At 37.9% G+C, this 26,072-nt stretch overlaps 4 protein-coding genes and 1 long non-coding RNA gene across 5 annotated transcripts; 4 read left to right on the plus strand and 1 right to left on the minus strand.

Moving 5' to 3' along the window:
• The first annotated feature begins 1,257 nt into the window (after positions 1-1,257).
• erp27 (endoplasmic reticulum protein 27) lies at positions 1,258-11,578 on the plus strand. The gene is made up of 7 exons (XM_077605515.1): positions 1,258-1,334; positions 1,419-1,504; positions 3,582-3,719; positions 3,808-3,924; positions 3,996-4,121; positions 5,308-5,505; positions 11,297-11,578. Exons 1-7 carry the CDS (start codon positions 1,277-1,279, stop codon positions 11,438-11,440), a joined length of 867 nt encoding a protein of 288 aa, XP_077461641.1. The 5' UTR covers positions 1,258-1,276; the 3' UTR covers positions 11,441-11,578.
• Positions 11,494-13,460, plus strand: bglapl (bone gamma-carboxyglutamate (gla) protein, like). The gene is made up of 4 exons (XM_077605516.1): positions 11,494-11,651; positions 11,732-12,067; positions 12,760-12,892; positions 12,970-13,460. Exons 1-4 carry the CDS (start codon positions 11,591-11,593, stop codon positions 13,070-13,072), a joined length of 633 nt encoding a protein of 210 aa, XP_077461642.1. The 5' UTR covers positions 11,494-11,590; the 3' UTR covers positions 13,073-13,460.
• Positions 13,461-15,168: 1,708 nt separating this feature from the next.
• LOC144077994 (uncharacterized) lies at positions 15,169-19,926 on the plus strand. The gene is made up of 3 exons (XR_013301140.1): positions 15,169-15,389; positions 16,142-16,765; positions 18,950-19,926. It is a non-coding gene; the product is annotated as an uncharacterized LOC144077994 (long non-coding RNA).
• LOC144077993 (sodium-dependent phosphate transport protein 2B-like) lies at positions 15,676-21,411 on the minus strand. The gene is made up of 13 exons (XM_077606139.1): positions 21,170-21,411; positions 20,307-20,343; positions 20,123-20,233; positions 19,168-19,296; positions 18,944-19,087; positions 18,759-18,870; positions 17,976-18,168; positions 17,627-17,722; positions 17,339-17,459; positions 17,094-17,261; positions 16,888-17,004; positions 16,635-16,759; positions 15,676-16,542 (listed from the first exon to the last, which is right to left on the minus strand). The coding sequence occupies exons 1-13, from the start codon at positions 21,191-21,193 to the stop codon at positions 16,000-16,002; spliced, it is 1,920 nt and encodes a 639-aa protein (XP_077462265.1). The 5' UTR covers positions 21,194-21,411; the 3' UTR covers positions 15,676-15,999.
• A 1,714-nt stretch (positions 21,412-23,125) lies between these two features.
• Positions 23,126-26,035, plus strand: LOC144077536 (OCIA domain-containing protein 1). The gene is made up of 8 exons (XM_077605366.1): positions 23,126-23,321; positions 23,437-23,524; positions 23,884-23,937; positions 24,027-24,074; positions 24,666-24,795; positions 24,881-25,041; positions 25,666-25,827; positions 25,907-26,035. The coding sequence occupies exons 1-8, from the start codon at positions 23,268-23,270 to the stop codon at positions 25,942-25,944; spliced, it is 735 nt and encodes a 244-aa protein (XP_077461492.1). The 5' UTR covers positions 23,126-23,267; the 3' UTR covers positions 25,945-26,035.
• Positions 26,036-26,072: the final 37 nt, after the last annotated feature.

Below are 26,072 nucleotides of genomic sequence, written 5' to 3' on the forward strand. Positions count from 1 at the left end.
ATGGAAAAAAAAGATGTTGGATCGTACAAAAGCAAAAACAGTTAACAACCCTGACAAATTTGAATGAATATAAAAATAATTCTTCTCAATCTGGCAACACTGTTGATGACCCTTGTTTTAGACACAGTTTATTTAAAAACGAGATGTTATAACAAATAAGTTGTGTAAGTGATCCTCTTCCCCAAGGGTGGTCTTGCCTGTCTCCAGCAAACACATGCATGTTTACTGGTGTTAAGTAGCAACAAGCACTTGCAGAGACACTGTTTATGATTACAAACCAAACATGTGGATGAGTGAGCCTTCATGTGGTGGTTGTTCCTTATTTCAGATGTTTTGCTGATCTGTGGTCAGCCACATTCAACCCAACTTTTTTCTTAACTACATGAAGCACGATCACAGTTTTTTTTTATACAGCAACATGGAGCCATGGTCCTGGGAATTACTACAATAAAGAGTTAAAAATAGGTTTTATGTGTTTTTCTATACGTTCACAACAAACGTATAGTTGAACTCATCACATACATGGCTATGTTAGGAAATTCCACCCACATTTTATTTATATAGATGTGTAATTTACATACTGTGACCTAAGATGAGTGTTCAAAAAAATCATCTCTAAATAATAATATAATAGTTTTAGAAAAATGGAAACTGCTAATCAAACTGTTTAATTTTTAAATAAAAAAAGTTTCCCTTTTCATTTTTTGTGTGAAAAACAACATTCACTGGCAATGAAAGAGTTTTGTGTGTTGGAATATTCTAGGATAAGAGTTAGTGGTGTGCATTTTGGGGCAAATTCAATAAAAAATACACCAACTGGAAAGTCGATTTGGACAGCGTACAAAATTTGAAAAGGAAGGCGAAAAGGAAAACATGAAATTAAATGCTGGCAATATAATAACATCTTTATTAGTTTCAAAACAAAATGGGCTGTAGACTTTAAAAGTATTTTGTCATATGATTCTCAGAGTCAGTAATCCTACACTTGTGAAAATAAAAATAAAACAAAATAACATGATCTTTGATACCTGAAGCCAATACAGTTGAAGCCTTATTTTCCTCATCATCGACTAGTACCCCAATCCTATGATGACACGTAATCCAATGTCCCTACCTCCAAATTTATCAGTACAGGTGGTTGGTTCCCAAGAAACTTCCTACAGCAGCACACCACTTCAACGACAACGGCAGCAGAAATAACCACGAGGTAACGCTTCAAGTCTAAAGGTGCAAAAGTTTTCAAGACACCAACTGGACTTCTGAAAATATAAGGAAAATGCAAATTGAGCTGTTCCTCTTCTTCTTGTTCTCTTGTGTCAGTGCTGAGGGAAAAGGTAACTTTGCTATATAAATGAAAATATATATTATAATTTGTGTCTCATTTAACATAAATTATGCACCCCCTCTTTTTTTTTCAGATGTGACGCTCCCGAGGTTAAATGACACCAAAGCTGCCGAGGCCTTCATCAACTCCGCTGAAGTGGTAGTGGTTGGATTCTTGGAGGTCAGAAAAATGGACATTTTGAAATCGCAAATCTATATTACCGTTTTTTGTGGTTCATAATTGGCACCTGAGTATAAGTGGTACCAGCCAAAGAATACACAATGAAAAGGAAAAAACAATTTATCAGTCACACTAGACCAAGGGTGTCAGATTCGGGTTGTTTCGCGGGCCGCTTTAACGTCAACTTGATTTCACGTGGGCCGGATCATTTTAGATATAATATTTAGATTTTTTTTTAATAAATAGATTAAAAGAACTGGTTTAAAAGCCCTGAATATTCAGTTTTTTATAGATCTACAACAATGTTTATTTTAACTTTTTTTATATATTTTTCGATTTTACAAAAGGATTTTTGAACTAAAAACAGAAAAAAATTGATTAAAAAAGTACAATTATTGATTTAAAATGGGGAAAATCAGGAAATTTAATATACATCTGTACTCTTCATTTTAATTTGATCCTAAAACAGAAAGTCGGCACTCATGATTTACTTTCCCGGGCCACACAAAATGATGGGGCGGGCCAGATTTGGCCCACGGCCGCCACTTTGACACGTGCACTAGAGTATAAGTCTCATTTTTTGAATGAGCATTTTTTTATTTGATCAGAAACCAAGGTAAAACAAATGTTAAGGTACTCGGATGATTCGCCTATAGGCGAATCATCCGGTCACAAATGTTAAAGTAATAATAGTAAAATGGGGAACAATGGACTAAACAGGCATCTGTTAACAACTGTAGCTTAAAAAAACAGCCAATCGGTGGTCAGAGAGAAAAAAAACATACTATAAGGCGCACTTGAGTATTAGTCGCAGGCCCAACTAAACTATGAAAAAAAATATATAGCCTGGAAAATACAGTATACTTACTACCTTTCATGCCACATAATACGCGCACATAAAAGAGCAAAATTCAGAAATGACAACTCCAAACATCAAGATTTTTATTTTTATGTCTGAGAGACTGTCACAAATCCGATTAAAAGAAAGATGTGGTGGTCCTTGCCAAGTTGCCCCACCTTTGGCATTTCTGCGGTAGGGTCAGAGGGTGGCTGCTTGCCTGATGTATTGCTCGCCCTCTGGCTGTCCTCCGCGTGCGGGGGATGACTGTCGGCCACTTGACAGGATGGACACAGATGAAGGCTTGTGGGAGAAGCTTTGTTAAATCTCTGGTAAACAGCAGGAACGACGAGTTCAAGAGAATAACAAAACAGTTTGGTACCAGTGTATGAACTGATATTTTTATGGGATTTAAAAACAACAGTGTGCAATCGTGTTTCCAAAATAGCAACCGTTTAATGTCTGCATTTTTTTCACCACCTTACTTGCTTTCTTCAACAGCCACGTTCACGTTCTCGATTGCATTTTTCTTTTTGGTTTGGGGGTTAAAAAAAAACTGAACAGCTCTTATTGGCTTCGACAGTTTAAGTATGTCCAGAAATTCACTTGTTCCTTTTTTACATTCAGCTTGTGGGAATGAAATGAGAATTCCAGATGCACGTAAAAAAGAAGAAAAAGCAAAGTACAGTATGTGCTTTAATACTATGTACAAAAATACATGCAACCTAATCAGTGTGCGCTTAAAAAAATAATACATTTACAAGTGAACTAACTATTCAAAAGTTCTCTTTGTCTTAACACATTCACTGCCAATGCCAATTTACAGAGCGTTGGTAGTAGTTGTCAAAAGAGGAAAATTGTTATCGAAATTACCTATTGACGACAATAGGACAATGTGGAGCCCTCAATAAATGTATTCGTTTTATTTAACATTTATATCTTTTTTTTAAATTGCCCATCGCAAAATACGTTTTGGTCGGGCGTAGTTGAGCGCAAATGAGTTAATACTGGAAAACAAAAATAAAGACATTTTAAACACCTCTGAAAATCACATCATTGGTTCCGATTTCCCATAATGTGATTGGATCGGAAACATCCCTAATAAATGCACTGACCAATATTACCATTTGACTACAACAGGGTTTGCATTTTCAGTGGTTGTTTCTCAGTGAAATGTGATAAAAAGTCTGTATAAATGACAAAGTAGTATATGAAAAAAATATATCTTTACATTTATAGGGAGAGGAGAGCCATGGCTACAAAGAACTTTTGGCGGCAGCAAAGCGGATGGATTCAGTCTTGGTGGCCATCTGTGCTCTGAAAGAAGTCTGGGTTGACTACGGTATTAAATCAGACACCATCACTCTATTCAGAAAGGTATCAAGAAGGTTTCACTTGTCCTGTTAACAGTATATATATCGTCCCATATATGTTTTGATGATGTTGAAATAAGCATGACGTCTAGGTAGATAACCATCAGGAGAACCTCGTGGTTGCCGAAGCCAACAAGATAGAGGTCGACGGGCTTATGAATTTTATTATTATGAATGAGCTGCGATACATGACGGAATACAATCAAGTGGTGGGTCCGCCTTCAATGCAATGTTAATTGTCTGCTTTACCATGTGGTTAAAGTTGTCTTTCCTTCTCCAGACAGCTGTGGGCCTTTTCAACTCAGAGGTCAAGACACACCTCCTACTGTTTGTCAACAAGGACCACAAAGAATTTAATGAGCTAAAGGTGCAGTTGGAAGCTTTGGCTCCAGAGTTCACTGGCAAGGTAAGACGAGCTAGAGCAGGGATTTCCAAACTAAGGCCCGCTGCCCAGTTTCTATTGGCCCTTGGCAAATGATGAAAATATCATTAAGTATGGCCCAGAACAGATTGTTAAATGCAGCCTGACTCCTGTTAGATGTCTCAACTCTTACACTATTTCGAGGTAGTCACTTAAACAGTGCCTTTCCAATTATAATTTCATTATTTGGTTTACTATAAATAAATAGGTTTTCTCTGGGTACTCCAATTTCCTCCCACTTCTCAAAACATACAGAATGGGCTGGTTGAACACTTTAAATAGCCTTTAGAAGTTTTTTCCCCTACTTATTTTGTATTAAATACAGATATCTTCAAATAAATAATCTATATAATTAGGTATTGATGATAATCTATGTAAATGGCCAATGATGATGCATATAAAAGTATAAAAAATATATGCAATATAATGTTGCATATATATATATATATATATATATATATATACGTATATATACACACGTGTATATATATACATATATATGTGTATATATGTATGTATATATGTGTATATATATGTATGTATATACTATGTACATATTTGTATGTATATACTATGTATATATATGTGTATATATACTATGTATATATATGTATATATATATGTGTATATACATGTATATATGTGTGTGTATGTATGTATATATATATATATATATATATATATATATATATATATATACATATATACACACATATATACATATACATATATATACACGTATATATACACGTGTATATATACATATATATGTATATATATATATATATATATGTATATGTGTATACATGTGTATATATATATATATATGTGTGTGTGTATGTGTATGTATATGTGTGTATGTGTATGTATATATACACATATACACATATATATACATATATACATATATATATATATATATGTATATATACACGTGGTGTATATATATACATGTGTATATATGTATATATATATATGTATATATGTATATATATGTATATATATATATCAAACCCCTTTACATTTGTAGAATTCATATAAAATATTATATTGCATTTTTTTTTGCATTTTCTGCACCAAAGAATAATATTTAGATTAGAGTAAATTTGCATTTACTCAAGCTTCTCACCCATTCGAATCATCCTAACAAAAAACCCAAACTGTCTTTAAGCTTTTGTTTGTGCGCATCAATGGCGCTGAAGACTCCAACTTCCGCTCTTTGCGTTACTTTGGGCTCAAATCTAAGGACCTTCCTCGTGTGGGCATCTACGATGGTGACTCTGATATGAAGTGGTTATTGCCCGAAGGAGACATTTCCACTGAGCGTGTGCGAGACTTCTGCAACGCATTTTTGCGAGGAGAACTAAAGGTGAGCAGCTATTACAAGTTCATCTACCTCCTTTTTTTCTTTGGTACCTATCTCATTTTGGATTCGGGGTAATAATGACATTTGTTATACTTTTCAGGAGGTAAATCAGGCTGGAGAAGAGGCTAAAACAGAGCTTTAGTACCATTAAGAAATTACTGTTTGACCTTATTATTACGTGAATTAGCAGTGAATAAAAACAGTAAAACCTGGCAGGGAAATTCCGATTTTTGTTGTTTGTCGGGGGAACCTTTGACAGCATCCTCAGCTGCACATCTGATCGCTGTGTATCTTGTTTTGTCTGGTCTGTTTCTACCAGCGCGAGGCCGTCTGCGGTCTGCGTTGCTGACCGCTCGTCGGCGGCCACAAGCTGCACACGGCCTGGCACGCTTTGTCAGTCTGTCCGCAAATGTTACAGTCGCGACCACAACACAACCACCTCGGGGAGAGTGACACATAGCAGGACCGGAAGATTTAAGATGCCCGAGACAATGGTCAAAGGTCGTAGACGAGAGGGGGAGTTAAATTTAGTCAAATAGAGCTGGAAGCATACTTTGTAGCCCCTATTTCTCTCATCAATCTTGTTTAAGAATGTTCTTTTTTTGTTCCGTGTGGAGTTGGCATGTTGTATGATGGTTGTGTGTTTTTTTGTCAAGGTTTGGTCAAAGAAAACTCTTATTATGAGTAAATGGGACTTCAGTTTGAGGGGTTCGAAGAACAGTTAACCCAGAATCCTAATTTTAGCTCGTTAACTTATTTAACTTATTAAACCTTGAACGGAGACATTGAAATTGGTTAAGTTAAAAATTCTATTTTAATTTTTTTAGAGACAGTGGTCACTCCGGTGGACAGGAATTTTTTTTTTTTTTTGTGGGGGGCGCACTTATGACCTTTTAACTTTTATTAGGGCAAGCGACTATGTTTCATTACAACACAAATATTAGCAATTGTGAATAATTCATCGACTTTTTAATTGTTAATCATCATTGTACTATTACATGATTTTTTATCAATTTGTAAACACATTTATAAATGGATACAAATATATAAATAATTTAATTAAAATGAATTCAAAAAGAGACCAAGTAACACTCTAAAGTAATAGATTTACTTTTTCATCACATTATTAAAGACATTGCAGGCCATTGACCGCGTTCGAGTTCCAATTCATTTAACTCATATATTTCCCCAAATCCTATTACTTCAGACACATTGGATTTTTTGTAGTTGAATGTTCAGGATTTATGTCAAAAAGAAAAAAAAAACTGGACTCAAAATGAAAGGCGCATTGGCTAAAGACACTGTGAGAGAAAACATTTGGGATCATCCCAGGACTGTCCACTCAAGAAAGAAGGGAATTTCAAGGTCCAGACAGAAATCAACATCTTGTAATTGTTGGTGCCGTACTGCCAAGCCGAGGCATCCGGCGGAATTGGGAAACCCTAGCAGGTGGCATCCAGACAGTCAGTTTGGTTCATGTGAAATAACCATTTTTTAAAATGTCGCGGTGGAGTAAACATAGTTGAAATATCACACTTTTAAGAGCAGTGTGAGTCAGAAATTAAACAGATAGCAATGAGCTTCTCGTTAGTTAGTTAATACTTATTCAGGATGGATTAGACTATATATGAATGAAAATTTGAAATGCATCACCAATAATCTAACACTTAGTTCATTATTTGTTTCCCCTGTAGTGTTGAAAATTCCTCACAAAAGTCATACATTTTATTGGATGTATAGTATAACAAAAAATAAAAAGATCATAATTCATCCATCCATCTTCCACCTTCTTATCTGGACAATAATATTAAAATAATTACAATATATACACGGTTCTGAGATTAAGGTTTCAATCCCAGATTCAGGCCTCCCTGTGTGAAGTTTGTATGTTCTTTGCATGCCTGTGGGATAGGCTCCAGCACCCCCCACGAACCTTGTGAAGATAAGCTGTAAATGAATGAGTGAAGTCAATCAATATTAAAAGAAAGTAAAGGAAGACATGCAGGAGAGATACAATGAATAAATGACATGATAAAACAATTAGTATCTAATTATAATATACATCCATCTGTCCATCTTGTTTGCTTGCACGGTTCAGTTATGTTTAAGAACAATTAAAATAAATGAATGCATCCAGGAAAGTATTTGCATGAACTTTTTAAATGTGCTAAGACAGTTTTTTTTTAAATAAATATTTTTATTTTATTGTTTGTCACCAGAAGAATAATTCTTAAAACTGACATGTTAACTGTGGGCTTTTGAGAAAAACTCTTTCTCCAAGAAACACACATGGTAATTATGGTGTTACGGTGTATGTACATGTGCAAGATGTTAGCATTACATTCGGGTTTTAGTGCCATAACCCCGGAATGTGTTTCTATATGGGTCATTTGTTATGGTTTGTTTTTTAAAGGAATTCCAACGCAAAAACAAAACAAAAAAACATGGGACAACACCAAGTTTTGAAATGCTCTCCCTGATTCAACAACAATTCTTCCCTATAAAATGTTCTTAAGCTTCTTAGGGTGTATTTCGAAACTCAACAGCTGTGAGAACAAATCGGAGATGCGTCAAATGTCTTTGTTTTCTGTCAAAAAATGGACAAGTGTTCCTTTAGTACTACCAGTGAAAAATAGCAGTGGGCTAATGTAAATACAGTATGTGCTCAAACACTAAGCATTTTTTGTATAGTCATTCATTTATTCATACTCCGAATGGGTTATCCTCACCAGGGTTATGGGGGTGCTTTTATATCAATGATCATTGGCCATTTTCAATACCTAATTATGTAGATTATTTATTTGAAGATAAAATCTGTATTTAATACAAAATAAGTAGGGGGAAAAACTGCTGATAGGACTTTTTCTTAGTTGTTTTTTTTCCTGTTGAACTGTTTTTGAAATGAACCTGTGACCCTAGATCACATGTGTCAAAGTGGCGGCCCGGGGGCCAAATCTGGCCCGCTGCATCATTTTGTGTGGCCCGGGAAAGTAAATCATGAGTGCCGACTTTCTGTTTTAGGATAAAATTAAAAGGAAGAGTATAGATGTATATTAAATTTCCTGATTTTCCCCCTTTTAAATCGATAATTGTAATTTTTTATCCATTTTTTCTGTGTTTTTAGTTCAAAAATCATTTTGTAAAATCGAAAAATATATAAAAAAAGTTAAAATAAACATTGTTTTAGATCTATAAAAAACGGAATATTCAGGGCTTTTAATCCAGTTCTTTTAATCCATTTATATTTAAAAAAATCTAAATATTATATCTATCGAGTTGACGTTAATGCGGCCCGCGAACCAACCCGAGTCAGACACCCCTGCCCTAGATGGAGGAGGAAGGCTATAATGCTCACGTGTAGTGGAAGCTGTTTACTCAATGTACTGAAATGCAAAAATAAATAAATAAATACATTAAAAAAACACACACACATAATCCTCCCATATATTTAAATGAAAAGACATGTGGAGGACATACCATTTTTACAGGCTATAATGGAAATAAAATGAACTCGCTTCACGGTCAAACTGTCACCATAATATACAAACCGGGCCCAACTGTAAAGGAATGTAAGTAACATCTAAGCATTCTAAAAAGCCATGTCAGCATAAATATAAACCTGTGTTATCAATTATCTGTGATGCGCAATGTTTATGCCGCACTGAAAACTCAAGCCATTATTTTTCTGACTTCTATGAACTGTTAGACTTTTAATGTTTTTTAAATTCTACAATTGAAAAAAGAGCATCTCCGGTTGCCTGTTTGTCTTCTTTGTCTGTCTTTATCACAAAAGCATTTTAAAAATCCACAGATAATGCGATTATCGGCTTTTTCGAAAGTCACGACAACTCTTCTTTGAATTCCATTCATGCAACATGAAAAAAAAACAGCACTAGACATTGAAATTACACAGCTCATTGTCCAAGACAAATGCCTGGCACCAAGAATAACACTAGACGATCGAAAAGGGGGGCCTCAAGGTCAGACTGCGCCAGCTGTAACAAGGACGACACTTTGTTGGCTTTGAAGCACGACGGGGTCTGACCGTCGCCCTATGCTTAGATAACCAACGTTTTTGCGCCTATAATACAGTTCAGATTCGTTGTTTATGTATCAAGTGACCCACAGCTTTCTTCACACTTGAACCGTAGCTCGCGTCCAAAACCATGTGCATATCACCAGAAAGCAACGCTTTCCGTTTCCATATATTTAGCTGCGTGTAAGCGCGAGGCCTAGGTCTGTCGGGCCACCGGTTATTCTTGCCAAGTGGTGGCCGTTGCCAAATTCTGAGCGTGTCCCTAAATAGTGCCTGCCCGCGGCTGTGGCAGGCCGCTCTAGCACCCTAATTAAGTCTGTCGCATAATGAGCCTGGCCGCTTCTCCGTGTCATTCGATTAGAAGCTTGTGGTGCACTCGCACTGTAGTTTGGGGTTTGTGGTGGTGGGGTATTCCATTTAGGGCAAAAGACTGCTGGAAAAGGATAGCAATGGCACTGGCAACCTTGACTGTGCTGAAGTAACACGCGATTAAAATCCAATTGTGTTCCATGCACAAGCTAATTACGCTTGCAAATAAAATAGTTTGAATCCAAGATAGATGAATGAAACCAAGATCTTGACAATCATTTGATGGAGAAGGCTATCATGACCACGTGCTATGGAACTTCAGTACGCTGCAGAAAAAATGTCCTGGAACATCAATCACCTTCCCATATGTTTAAATGATGATAACCCGATAGAAGATGATACCATTCCCCATAGTAAATAATGAAAGTTAGAAGAACCCACTCCAGGGTCAAACCAAAGCCATAATATTTAAATCCAGAGGGGTATTTTTCTCATTCCAAAAAAATACAATTTGCCACAAAATTCTGTTCTTCAACCCCCCCATAAATGCACATTTATTTCTAATGGCACACTCACTTCACAGATTCACATCATACCGAATTATTTTCATCCCATTCCCATCTTTTTGCATTTCAACATTGTTCATATACTGTATTTCACCCCCCAGAAATGACAACAAAATTTTCAACAAAACAAGCCTATTCATTGACAATGGCACTTTCAATGACAAGTTCACATCATTCCCATCTGAACGTTCACTGCTATCAATTCACAAGGAAAGTAATTTTCAACATAAAAAAAGATCTCACCTTGGATCTCATTGATGTTTAAATCGACCGATTGCTGCTAGCCCTCCCAGTCAAATTGAATTGGACATCTAATGCTGTCAACAACAGCCAATTTTTTTGTTTGATCAGAAACCAAGAACAAATATACTTTAAAGAAAAAAATAGTTAAATGGAGAACGACAGGTTAAATAGGCACCTGTTAATTTAACATTTACAGTTGTTTTGGGGGGGTTTATAAGTAAGGCCTAACCTCTGATCAGAGAGGGAAAAAAACAAAAGTCACACTTTAATATTTGTTGCAGGATAAACTATGAAAAAAGCGTGACTTATAGTCCCCAAAATACGTTATTATTGACATCACATTTAGATGCTTGTGCTGTATTGGTAAAGGATGCCATTTTCAATCATTTGGCACTGAATATTTTTTTCAAAAATAAACAAATAAGTTGTGAAACTGATGATTGTCATGTCATTTAAAGTTTCATAGCAATCACATACTAATTGAGTTTCTGCAAGGGCCTGACTGCTAAAACCTCTGTAGTGTATTCCACTTTATTGCAAGTACGTTGAAAATGGTTGAAAAGAAATTAGATAGATTTTAGTCGTACTGGTTGCAACCATAGAGTTATGAAGTGATTATATAACTTTGATTTGCTTGCAGCACAAAGGAGGCCAAGAATTTTTTGGTTTGACTGAGAGGCTGCACTGGGCTGACTCAATTCTTGGAGTGGGTCCCGGGCTGGAGTGGGCGTTTTTGTGGCAACCTCCCACGACAAGTGCAAAAAGGAAACATGTTGACATGTGATCCCCCAACCAATCAGAGGGTCACCGTACTGTCTGGATCTGGTCAGTGACAAGAGTATATAATGGTGCTCGCATCCTACAACTAGAAGCAGAACCAACAAGCCCATTTCACGAACCCACCGAAGAACTCACACTTCAACTTCAAGACAACATGAAGACTCTCAGCCTCCTCGCTATCTGCGCTCTCCTGTCCATGTGCTGGGCCACAGGAGGTAAGGAACATTTCAGAACATCACGATTCGTGCGGCCAGTGAAATTTGCTCATGGCTACCATTTTGTATCCTTTCAACAGTTGTCGAAGTGCAGTCTTACGCCGATGGCGATTCAGACCACTCAGACAACGGTGACCTCGCAGAAGTCGATGCCGGAGACAACGTCGATGCCGGAGACAACGTCGATGCCGGAGACAACGGCGATGCCGGAGACAACGGTGATGCTGGAGACAACGCAGACTCTTCAGCATCTGACTCCTCCAACTCATCCTCAGACTCATCCGACTCCGACTCCGACTCCGACTCCAACTCCGACTCCAACTCTGATTCTGACTCCAACTCCGACTCTGCTTCCTCCTCCTCTTCCTCCTCTTCCTCCTCTTCTTCCTCTTCATCTGAGTCAGCCAGCACTGAAGGTAGGCCAATGATGCAGTAATCGTGCAAAAACTGAATAAATATTCATAGAAAAATTGATACAGATGAGTACTACAGGTAACTACTACTATCGGTAATTTCGACTGTAAATATGAACTAAAATAACACTTTAAAATACAGAAGGTAAAAGCTCTTGTGTGACGTAACTTACCGGAATTTACGAAGTTTATTTCTCAGTTGAAATCTTTAACATAATTTCTAAATATTTTGATGCCACATAACATTGCCAAAGTCATATCAGACTGAAAAAAATATTGATAATTTTCTATTAGTGTAGCTCGTACCACTACTTTTCAACAAATAGAGTTTTTCCAGCAAATGATAGAGGACCCACCCCAGATAAAAGCCTGTGAAAGGGTGAATTGACAAGTGGTAAGTCACAAATATTCGGAGAAATCCTAATTTTGTGGCTTCCTACTTGTTTTTCTGCAGGAAGGATAGAAACCTTTATTTGTTGCAGCGCAAGAATGACAAAATGTTGTAGGAAATGCAATAGCCTTTTCATTTAAATGCATGTCAATCACACAACTTCTCCTTCCTCACTGATGTATGAGAGTTCCATAAATGCTTGTTTTAGCTTAAAAAATATGTTATAATTCAAGAGCGTTCCTCTTAGCAGATGTTTAAGAACTAGTACTCATGCTGAATGTTTTTTTCGCCACACCCTCTGAAGACACTCAAGACACTCAAGACACCCAAGACACCCAAGACACCCAAGATTCTCACGTGCTCATGAAGCGTGACGTGGCTTCCGTTCTGCTGAGGACAAGACGCCAAGCCCCCCTCTCCCTTTACCAGATGGAGCGGTAGGAATGGTTTTTTAAATTGTCTTTATTCCTCAATCAATGCTTGTCAATTACACAACTTCTCCATGCTTCTGCAGCCTGAGAGAGGTCTGCGAGCTGAACACGGGCTGCGACGAGCTGGCCGAGACGCAGGGCATCGTGGCGGCCTACACGGCCTATTACGGACCCCCTCCCTTCTAAGCAGTCCCGTTCAAATGTCAACACCATTTGTCTCGCTTTTATTGTGTCCTTCCCTTCAACAAACGCAGACGAACAGATGTGATACACAGGCGGAGGTCACAAACTTTTGCACAAGCGACGTCCAGAAAGATGCACATAGATTATGCAATAACCCAAATATGTTGAAATGATTCCTCAGCCCCTTTTGTATAACATGCTGAATGGTGCTAAAAAAATTATTTGAATGATTGTAATGATTTATAATTTATACCAGGCTTCATTAGCGGGCATTGTAACAAGCTATTAGATGTACAGTAAGATTAGTAGCTGTGTACAGGGTGGATGAAACCAATAATCTGCGATGGCTGTAACCGCACATTGCCTCTGAATTTGAAAGAAATAAATTATTTTTTTTGATCCAAGAATGACTTCAAGTGTTTTTATAAGGGAAATAATTTATTCATTCCTCCTCGTAAGAGTTGCTGGAGGCAGACTACACCCTAGACTGGTCGCCAGTCAGACGTTAGGGCATATAGATAGACAGACGACCATTCACACTCACAATCTTACCACCACCAGTGGGAATCGAGGCCGCGCCTGCCCGCACCATCAGGTGACTTACGCGAATTCAGATCATTTTTATTTCAGTATCTTTCATATCCTTCTCAAGGTCAATGCAGTAAAATGCATTAAAATGCATTTTGTCCTCACTAGTTAGACAATTTAGCTCACTTTAGTAGAGGACTAGTACTAGTAGTGACAAATGCAACACTAGTAAGGGCTTCTAATTCCAAAAGTTCGGAGTAATCTGTTGCTATTGCTTATGTTGAATTGTAGATATCAGTGTAGATCAGTGTTGTACTTTTTTTTTTCTAAAAAGATACTATGCTGTTTATTGCACCGTCATTTGAGGTCTTGTATCAGGATTAGATAAAGACTGTAATAAATGTTTTCAAACTCACAAGTTCGGCAGGTTCATGAGTTGGTCCATAGGTTGCATTCGTTTATTTTTTTTATATTTGACTCTTCTAAAATGAGTTATTCTTTGCTACCTTGGTAGTTATTATTATCACGTCTAAAAGCAAAAACAATGCTTCCAAATGCCAAAAAGTATTAGTAATCTACATGGGAACAATTTAATAAAAATAACATAGAAAACCCTGTTGTTACTGTTTTGATAGATACATTTTACGAAGAAATATTTACAACTATATTCTAACCTTTCAGTTTTTTTATTCAAATTAAAATGTCTATTTCTAAATATAAATATATCCTGACTATATTTTATCTCATGTATAAGGGAAGGGGGCAGCCTGGCGGCTGAATGTTTAGCACATCAGCCTCACAGTGGGGGACCTGGGTTCAGATCCAGGTCAGCCCACCTGTGTGATGTTTGCATGCGTGGGTTTTCTCCCGGTACGCCGGTTTCCTCCCACATTCCGAGGGCATGCATGGTAGGCTGATTGGACACTCTAAATTGCCCCTAGTTGTGAGTGTGAGTGTGAGTGCGAATGATTGTTTGTCTCCTTGAGCCCTGCGATTGGCCAGCCACCAATTCAGGGTGTGTCCCCCGCCTCTGGCCTGAAGTCAGCTGGGATAGGCTCCAGCACCCCCCACAACCCAAGTGAGGATAAAGCAGTTCAGAAAATGAGATGGGATGAATTTAAGGGAAGGCCTCCCGACTTGTTTTCAACAAGAGCTCATGAGTGCCTTCTGCTGGTCATTTCATACACTGAAAAATACACTAGGAAGCTTATGATTTAGGTCTCTTACAATAATTGACCTGTATTATGAGCAGCCACTCAGCCTGGGGTGGGCAAACTATTCCATAAAGGGCCGCAGTGGGTGCAGGTTTTCATTCCAACCCAGGAAGAGGACACCTTTTCACCCATCTGGTGTCCTACAAGTGCAATCAGTGGATTGCAGTCAGGTGCTTCTTGTTTTCTGCAGAAATCTCATTGGTCCAAGTGTCTGTGCTGGATTGGTTGGAACAAAAACCAGCACCCACAGCGGCCCTCAAGGACCAGTTTGGCCACCCCTGCTCTAAGACTATAAGACTTTTAAGTTCTTCATATTGTAAGCATTGTTTCCATCATTGTTTTTAACTTAGAGTTGAATTGACTATATGCAATTTGATATAGCAGATGCATTTGTCATTTTCAAACATTTAAGAACCAAGAAGTTTAATTATGAAGCAATGCAAATATATATTGTAAGTTATTGTCATGCTCACGTGAACAATATTAACCTGTGCACACCTGTATCACTATAGCACGTGTGGTTGCCTTATCATCAAGCGAGAAGACCGCCATACAGAGTCCAGCGCACGCGTGTATGTGTGTGTGTATGTATGTGTGTAGTTGTACTGATCAATTAATGATCTGTCCACATTGCTCATGCACATTGTTACTTAACGTGACAGGACGTTTGTGTTTTTCCAGGATGGGTTTTATTTTTAGAAGCAGGAAATTAATGCATTTAGATTTAAATAGCTATTGTAGTAGAACAAAAACATGAACCAAACTTGACTCAGGATGAAGAGGTTTATTTTAGATGGACATTCATCTAAATTTAAAAAAATATAAATTCAATAAATATAATCACTTTTTATGATCACAAAAAAACATTTTACACCTCAAAATGATGTTGTAGGAGGTCACTGTGTTATTGTAAAACTTTTTTTTTAACTGAAAATATCTACAAAACATCAATAGTGAATGCTGATAAGAATCTAGAAAACACTGAGAATAGTTGGAAATCGAAAGAATGTTTTAAAGCAGAACACCGATATCCGGTTATATTTGTACTGTAGATTTCCATCATTGTCAAGCATTTGCCATCGTCAGCTTGTTCAGTTGACATTATATAAAATAATCTAGTAAAGACATCAATAATATGATAATCTTGTGCAACAGTGTGCCTTGTTACATTTTACATGCAAGAAAAAGTCAAAATTTGGTTACTGTCTGACAGTTTAGCTCGATCTTGAACTCCTTTTCCACTTCTTTGTCAATACACATGGCGGGGTTATCGTACGCTTCTTTATGCCAATCCTTCTTCTCTTTACCTTTATTTTCTTCCGCATTACAGCATTTACAGCAACAACAACATTTGGCTGTGATTGCACCCACCACTTTGTCCCAGGGCTCCAGAGAATGTGCCCAAAGCGGTAAAAAGTCCCAAGAGCGCAACACAGCTGGCAGACAGCCGGGTTTCTTCTTCTGCAGCACGTTGATGACGATGACGATGATGAGAAGGGCAACTAATGGGCAGGCCACACCCGCTAAGACCTGCCACCCAGCTAAGGACAGGCTAAACACAAATAGAGGTAGAAGAAAGAAGCAGAATATGATGTAGACAACCGCAAACCAGCGGTAGGAGGCCGTGATGTCGCCCAAGCCTTTGGCCAGCCGGATGGGGAATCGGGTGAATGGAATTGGATACCACAGAATGATGCCAGAGATGTTGAACAGGAAATGAACCAGGGCAATCTGTGAATGCCATCAGTGGGTTTTATTTACATGCCAGCGAATCACGAAAAGGCATTCATTGTGGGACATTGTGTTGGTGTCACATGACTGACCTGTAAAGAGTTGCCCAGAGTATCTCCCGGACTGGCCATGGCTGCCAAGATGGCTGTGGTGGTGGTGCCAATGTTGGAACCAAGAGACAGTGGATATGCTCTTTGTATGCTGATGACGCCAATACCTAGAGGTACGTCCACAAAGCTGTTAGAATGATCAATGTTCCAATAAATCACTTTAAAGGTGGATGAATGGATGAATGAATGAATTGCAAATTGAATGAATGATTGAACGAACGGACAGCGACCTCACCAACAAGTGGGGTAATAGCAGAGGTAAAAACAGAGCTGCTCTGAACGATGAACGTCATTCCAGCTCCAACTAAAATTGCAATGTATCCTGTGACCCATCCAAAGGGGAATGGGAAATCTGCACATATGCACATACAGCGTTAGCATTGCAGTAACTCCACATGGAATAGGTTGCATCCATAAGAAAACTTCAAATCTGCTACTCACCTGTGTTAAGGATGTTCTTAATAATTATAGCCACTTGACCCTTGAGCATGGAGTTGAGAAGCTTGACTATAAGCAACAGGCAGGAGCACAACACCAGCAGAGAAAGAGCCAGAAGGATGAGACCCACAGCTAGGTCGGACAAATTCACGTCTACGAATAGGTGATCGCCTGACAACGTAGATATACTGTTACCATGTGTCAACTGTATGTATAGACTGATGACTTTGAGTACACGCAATCCTTACATTTTTTGATGTTGTACGTTTGGGAAATGTTCTTTAATGTGAAGGTGTAGTTGCCATCAATCCAACACAATGAAGGAGAAGTACAGTTCTCTGGACCAGGAACAGTCACGTTTACCAGACTCTGAAAGTTAGAAAACGATTCAACCATTTGATTTGTGTCTTAAAAATCAAGTTACCTTTTGTTTTTTTCTATTTTGTTACATATACGCTATGAACCAATATGATCAATCTTGTTTTGGAAGGCATAAGAGCAAAAAAATATAATAGCGTGTTAATGTTTGAACCTACCATGTTGGTGTAAGTTTCACACCACCTCTTAATTAGACTTTTGTTTCGGGCTGCTGGATCTCCAGTGGCAATTTCACTCAAGACAGATTTGTCCAGCTGTCAGAGAGGAAAACAAGAAGTAATAAATATATAATTAGAGGCAATACATTTTTATCTCTTGGTATGAGTGTGAATGGTTGTCCATCTCCTTGTGCCTTTTGTTCGGTGGGATAGGCTCCAGCACCCTCACGAGGGTAAGCAATTCAGAAGATGAGTGAATGAAAATTATATCAATAGTTGGACTTTGGAATGCACACTGTGTTTTTACAATATCAAGATAAAAGGTGGGCATTTAATGTATGATGCATACCTTTATAATGGTATCAGTGAGGACATCTGTGATTACATTCAGTAGGTCTGGGGCCTCCCCACTTTGTAACTGGAAGGAGTCGATGATGAGTTTGGTGACCTTGTACAAATACCCAGTGGCGACCTCTAGAGGCAGCAGCACCAAAACCGACAACCAATTGAAGAAGTCGTGCACTGTGGCCCCTGCAAACGCCCTGCGCACAGTTGAAAAGACTATTTAGATTAACAGAGAATGAACTTTGCACGCTTCTGTTGGTAGCAACATAAATTACTGTGTCATTGGTGTACTTCTTGGATTGCTGACTGCTATGTTGAAGCAAATGATTTATGGAGCTACCACTGCAATAATAATGACATTATCAAAGGCACTGGACGGACAGTTTAGTGTTACTAAAAAAGTTTTTTAACCCTTTCAAGGAACAGTGGTCACTGCAGTTGACATCCATTCAAAAGCTATCATTAACTTAACAGTGACGATGAACCTGGGATCGAACCCTCGAACTGTGAGGCCAACGTGCTAACCACTTGCCCCCCGGGCCGCCAATCTTTGAATTAATTAATTTCATTTTCAATTACTTGCAGGTATGTTTTTCTTTATTTCTTATCACAAAATACAAGTATTCATTTAGTATAAATACACAATGTAATTATAGTATAGTACGGATCAACAGTCTGTTATAGAATTTGTGCATGAAAGAGTTAATCAAGCAAATGGGCTTTAGTGACTAAGATGATTGTCAACTTTTTCATGAGGTTCTATAGATTTTATTCACGTGAAAGTTACCTGCGAAAGACACTACGGTCCCCAGCCTGTGTCATGGCAACCAGTGTGTTGGTGACAGAGGTTCCAATGTTGGTTCCCATAATGATTGGAACGGCCAGTGGAACTGTAAGCACTAGAAAACATACAGTACATGTTTACTATCATCTCCTCTCGCGTGAATGTGTCTTGTGTGCGTTTGTGCTCACATCCAGAGGAAACCATGCTAACAACAATGGATGACGACGTGGATGAGCTCTGAACCAACAAAGTGACCAGGACCCCAATAACCAGACCAGCCAAAGGATTGGACAAGATGGCACTGTCCTGGAAAATGTCCCCCGCTGTTTTGCCTGCATACACAAGGTGGATGAAATTCACTGTTTTGTTGACAAAATTGCTTCAGTGACTTGCCCGATTTTAATATGATTACCTCCAACAAGTTGGAAGGCTGAGCTTAGAATGTCGAGGGAGCAGATAAACATGTAGAGGAGTCCCAGCAGCACAACCAGTTTCCCCAAAGACACCAAAACTCTTAGCACCTTTCCTTGGGTGTCCAGCGCTAACAAAAAAAAGAAAATTTAATATTTTAATCAGTTTATGGTGAGTATCACAGCATAGGAATTGCTACAAAAGGCAATCCAGTAAGCCAAAGAACCTACCCAAGCTATAATGAGTATGTATGTATGAATGTGTAACAAAATATATTATATTCATAGCTTTTGTTTAGATATAGGCCTAACAAAGAAAGAACAAGACTGAAATTGGTTTGTGCGACTCTCTAATTAATGATCACCTCAGATGTTTCTGCCACCCAAATAATAGTAAATAATTTATAATTGACTACATTTAACAATAATAAACGCCCAATGCATTTTGAGTAGGAAGGTAACTAACTAACTACCACAACACAGTCTCAGTGAATACTATACATACATCTATCACTGTCAATGGAAAGCCAATGAGGTTCACCAGTGTTAACATTATCTTTTTGTCTTATCATAACAGCTTTTCTAAACAGGTTGATTTTTTTGGTTGTTGTTTTTGTGAAGTCGGTGCGTTTGTTTTACATGCCTAGGCATCAATTTCGATACCGATCCGGGCTTTGTCTGTATTCACACTTGGTAATCATTGACAAAAACGTTTATCAACACGTATTTATTTTGAGCTTATCATTAATTTACCATTATAAGATCCCAAATCTGCCTGGGACGTGTTCCACTAATACAGTGCTGTATTATCAGTGACCTAATAATAAAAAGTATAAATGATGACAGGAGCAAAATTGTGTACTATGCTTCCTCTTTGGCTTCTTGGTTGACGCCTCATTTCGGAATACTACCATCCAATTTGACGGACGTTATCTTGACATTAAAAATCCTTTTTACCTGACCATGGCACCCCTGTCTCCTTCAGCTCAGGCAGATCCCAAGGGTCTTCCTCTTCTGGCTGCCCATCCACCAGTGCGAGCGTGGAGTTCCCAAGGCTGTCTTTTTGTTCTATTTTAGTATTTACATGATAAGTATCAATTTGATTACAATTTGGTTCCATAGGTTCAATTCAAAAACTGACCTTTGATATCATTTCTTTCGTTGTGATCTTCCGATTCCTGAAAAATGACATACTAGTTCATGACAAAATTCCAATATGCTATTTTTTGCAGTACCAACATTATAATTCCTAATAAATTAATGCTGTATAGTTAGTTTATTGGGTTTTTTTTATAGTTAAAAAAATAAAAACCGCACCAGTTGTACTCCACACGTTTACCCGCTCACGTGCCACAAAATATTGATCATAGTCATGTGGTGTCGTTCAGTCCACAATGAAATTCCATTAGCACATCGCTATGACACAGAAATAAAGCTGGATTGATTTCCATAGTTTCTTTATAATATTTTAAATTCAAGAGGACATTGTCATCATTATTGTTATAATTGTAAATTATTTAGTTTAGAAAAATCAATCTGCTCAAATATTTGCTGTTTTGTCTTCATTAACAAATGGAATGTAGTAATAAGAAAACTGTAGATAAGCATGTTTTTATGTTCATACTTTGTATTTTTGTCTCATGAAGCTATTTATTTTATATCGAAATATATTATTACTTTTCCAAAAGAGAACATGTTTGGGGATTTTGCATTTATTGCAATATACTGGCCTCGAAAGGCTCACGTTTGCTTGCCTTACTTTACTTTACTAATTTATGATGGTGAGATTTCTTACCCACGAAAGTCCCAAACAACCTTAAAATGTTGTTTAAAGTGAAATATATGGTATTAGTGTTAGGAGTTGGTTGAACAGATTATATTGTAAAAGCTTCTGGCAACTAACCAAAAGTCAAATGAAGATCAAATAAAATTTTAAAAAAGAGTGTAAAAAAGGTCTAACACCCATATGAAATTTGAAAAGTATATATATATTAATCTCCTTACCCCAGGTGGTTTAAGTGCATCCATTGTTGCCTGTCTGCTGCTTTCAGATTGTCAAATGGTGCGTCCCCACAGGTGGAGTATGAAGCTGGCAGAGGGTCAGTAGACACCTTTACATTGCTGAGCGTTTTTACAGATAAGATAAACACACCTTTTTCAGTCCTCCGTGAATTTCTTGTAATCTGTTCTCTTACATGTGTTGTAATATGACTCACAATATTGTACCTAATATTGAGGGAAGCAGTATCTGCCAATCCTGCCATGTGGCTAACTAATTGAGTGTGCATGTTGACCATTGTGGCACTATTATTGATTGTCTACATAGAGCTGCCTATTGGTTAACGGCAGGGTGTGCTAATTTTAGACTTTAAAATTAAAAAAAAAAAACTGCGAAGGAAACAAAAGAAAGTTGCACGGGAAATTCTGTTTCGATTAGCGCTTTATAATTATTAATGGAATCCGTGTGCTATCATTTGCTCAACTTCAATTTAAAACAATGTATCAGTATGCATGAAGCTAATCTATTTCTTGTGTTTGTGTTCTGTTATCAATTTTAGAACATCTGTTTTTTTTTATCTTTAGCAATGCTATTTAATTTTGTGTAATGTGTTTATAAATGTACAATAAGTTGTTCAATTGGCAGCTGGTGGTTAGTGTGTCAGACTCACAGTTCTGGGATCTTGGGTTTGATCCCAGTCTAGTCCTCCTGTGTGAAGTTTGCATGTTCTCCCGGGCTTGCGTAGATTTTCTCCGGATACTCTGGTTTTCTCCCACATTCCGAAAACATGCACGGTAGGCTGGTTGACCACTCTAAATTGCCCCTAATGTTTGAGTGTGAGTGTGTCCTCGTGCCCTGCGATTGGCTGGCTGCCACCAGTTCAGGGTGTCCCTCGCCTGGTGCCGGTAGTTAGCTGGGATAGGCGCCAGCACCCCCCGCGACCCTTGTGAGGATAAGCGGTTCAGAAAATAAATGAATGACAAGTTGTTCAAATGCTTTTACATGCGCCTCGGGAATACAAATGGGGTGTGCTAATCACTTGTTTTTGATATGATGATTAGTGTTTTTGTATATATACATATATAACAAAATTATATTGTTTAAGAGCTGTTAAAGGAGTGATGAGATGAATGGTCTACGGTGGAGTCGAGATCTCAGCTCTGGCCTTCATGCTTTAAGTTTTCCTTAGGTACTTGAACCTCCTACATTTTTTTATTACCTGATGCGACGCCATTGACAGCTTGAGACGTCCAATCCACTTTGACTGAGAGAGGGTGTTGGAGAAATTATCACTGTCAGCCCTCCCAGTCAAAATTGATTCAACTTCTAGTGCCATCAATGGCCGTGAAATATCATCAATCCATACCATCCTTCCTAGATTAAATGGATTTGATATCTATTACTCTCAATAGCAGTGGATAAATCAAGGGTTACTAAAAGCAACAAAATAATCCAGAGTAATATTGCAATAATAATGCAATATATTTATTTAAAGTGGTTCAGAAAATGAATGAATGAATATATACACTACTGAAACCAACTTTGCAAACCAAAAGAGAAAATGTCTTGTGTCCAGTGAGTTATTCACATTATTATTTTTTAAAATATAGTACATTGATTTATCTGCAATTGTTCGGCAACTGATTCTCCTGAAGGAATGACTTTATGTATGTAAAATAAAATACTGAAATACATGTCAGGTTTTGATCCTATATTAATGAAGAGGCCCAGTTTACTTGACCAGGTCCATCTAGTGTTAAAGATAAGAAGTACAACAAAATCTAGGCTGTATTGGAAACACAACGGAAACACTGAAGGCTAGACACCAACATTTGTGAGAACTTCAAAATATAATATTTCAAATAATGAAACGAGAGCAAATAATGACGTGACAAATTCATATAAATTTTAATTTGACTTCATTTAATTTAATTTACCTAGTTCACTCTTCACCTTACAGATGTCACCTTTCCCATTTCCGGTTACGTCACATTCAGGGATGACATTGTTCTGCACGCCAATCCTCCTGTAAAGTGTAGCGTCTTCATTTCTTACTATTTCAAATGCATTGAATCGTGCCGTTGTTGTTCATTTTCCAGCAACATGTCATCTACCACTGCAGACTTCAATGAAGAGCAGCAGCGCCAAGGAGCACAGGTTAGCAGCAAGATCAACATTATGCTAATACGACATGTGCTAACGCGTTAGCCTGCTAGCCTCCAGTGTTTGGGTGTGCTGTAACCAGATTAAAAGTGCCCCTGTTGCTCCCCAGCTGTCACCCGTGGGCACCGGCTACATCCCCACGGAGGAAGAGAGGAGGGTGTTTCGGGAGTGCCACAACGAAAGTTTTTGGTACAGATGTAAGTTTATTTTCCATCAGTGTTCATTCAATCCAAATATCAGCAAAAAAATGCATCCATGTCAATATGCCATAGTGGTTAAAGTTCATTCGTTGACCGGAAGTGTGTTGTGCTTAAAATGTTTAGTCTTAGGAATAACTGTTACCACAGTAAACATGGATACAGAAGTTATCAATAGTTTAATTTGTTCACTGCCAGTAGAGTATGTGTTGTGTGTTATTGACGGCAATAGACGTCCAATCAATATTTAACTCCCAGTTAAAATGGATTGGACATCTATAGTTGTCAGTGGCAGCCAAAGAGTTAAGCTTTGTCAGCTCATGAAACAAATAAAAAAATCAAGTGTTTCTTCTTTCCAGCGGTGCCCTTTTCCGTTTTGAGCATGGCCATAACTCAAGCCCTGGTTACGAGAGGTAAGAACACAGACAGTACTTCTGCAGTCATATGAAAGAGAAATGGGCAATATAGTTCAAATTGGTTTTTTTCCGCATGTTTTGTTTAGGGTTTCTTTCTGCATCGCCCAGGTTTGGATCTCTTCCAAAAGTGGCCTGTAAGTTTGAAGACAAGGTGGTCAAGACCAAGCTATGTTTTATTATCACTACATTACTGGCATCATTTTTTGCAAAACAGTATAACTTGGCATAACACTTGGCACGAATGGTCAGCATCGTGGTTTTGAATGCCGCTGTGTTCTAAAATCATGCAGCAATAGAAGCGTCTACAATGATGCACTAAAGTACTGCAAAAAACTAAGTATATCTGTGGTCTGCATTTTCATCCTACCCTTCAAAACGTCCTCCGCATGCACATATCAATTAAAAGCAGCGAGTACTTACTAATTTTACCCTTTAATTGCCTTAAAATACTTTTGATGTGTTTTTTCCTGTCATGGCGTTTAAAGAGTGTTTTTCTTATGGTCTATTTACCAAATTAGTCACAATTTATACCACAATCATTTGATATCACTACATGTATTTTTATGAGTTTAGGTAGTTTTGAATGAAAACTAGTCTTGAAGTTTAAAAGTCCTTTGTGTTGTTGTTTTTTATGCTCAATGCTGCCAGAACGAAAGATTTCGGCTTTTTAATGTTTGGAATGCAACCTAAGTTCTGATTTCTGTGTCTCTGTTGCGGTCTCCCAGTTGCTGGCGTTTGCGGCTATATAGCAGGGAAGATGTCATACATGAAGACGTGTCAGGAGAAGTTCAAGAGGCTTGACAACTCTCCTCTGGGAGAGGGCCTACGGCAGGGGACGGGACTTTCACTACAGCCGTGTGTACTTCCACTAACACCACACTTAAAAAAAACTGATAAACCTCCAAGGTACCAAAGAGAATATTGTGATTCTTGTCTCAAGTCTTCAAGGTGCTCAATCAGAAATGAGTGATCCTAACACCCCGAGCTATGACAGCATGTTCCAGCCAGCAGAGATGTCAGCTTCCGGCAAAGCCCGTGAATATGGTTTTAACCCCAAACCACCTGTTGGTCCACAAAGATCAGATGACTTTAATTTCCAAGGTAACACTTAGGCATTGAGCAAGAATTCATTGTCTCGATGCCAAAGTGGACAAAGAACGATCATAAGAAAAACTTTGAGAGGTCGTTCCAAGATCACGAGTCTTGCATTGGGATAATTAGCCAAAACACAGTGAGAAATGAAACATGAAAGAGCAAAAATATCAGACTAATCTCATTGAGTTACAAAAATCATTTGATTGCCTCAAATAGTTGTGCAGCAAATATTCAATTAATGGACGTTTTTATTTTTATTTTTTCCCCCCCAAGGCCTGTTATATTGATTTCTTAAACCATTCATGTAGAATCTTGAGTTACTTTTATTTTTTGGGGTATTTTATTTCCTTTCTTGCCATGTTAGTATAATTTACTGTAAGACACTAAGTTTATACTGTTATTGTTGTCTGGATGATTTGCAGTAGAATTCACAACCCCACAAAAAATGTTTTTTTTCTGTTTTGATATTAAGAATCACTTGATCCAGCCAAGGCCATTGAGTCCATTTTTAGGACTGAATTTTGTCTTGAACTAGGTTTAATTGCAGTTAGTGAGAGCCTCTCATTTGGTCGTCTTTTTTATTTTTTAACAAGAGTTGATAACCAAGTTGTCTCCTCCTGTCATCTCCAGATCAGTCCTATGAAGACGGAGATGAACCAAAGCGAAAGTCTATTCTCTATGAGGACCTGCGTGTGAAAAACCGAGAAAACTACGAGGTCACACTCACCCAAAAGGCAGACTCATTGCTCAAAACGCCCCTTGAAAAAGAGCCAGTAAGATCAACAAAAAACGGTAGGAAGAAGCACTAAATTCATCAAGAATGGAATAAGTTGTATGGAAAAAGTTAAATTATACTCTTTTTACTTTGCAGAAAAGAAGAATATCTATGGAGACACCTGGGACGAATAATTTTGTTTTCTCTTGCCAATTTTGCTCGGTGCATTCCGTCCAAAACTGTGCGACATATCTTTGAAAAACGTATTAAACCAAAGTGCTTTAAGTGTTTTGTTTGCATTAATGGATACATTTGACATGTT

Source organism: Stigmatopora argus, chromosome 7 (genome assembly GCF_051989625.1).
Source record: "Stigmatopora argus isolate UIUO_Sarg chromosome 7, RoL_Sarg_1.0, whole genome shotgun sequence".
NCBI lineage: Eukaryota > Metazoa > Chordata > Actinopteri > Syngnathiformes > Syngnathidae > Stigmatopora > Stigmatopora argus.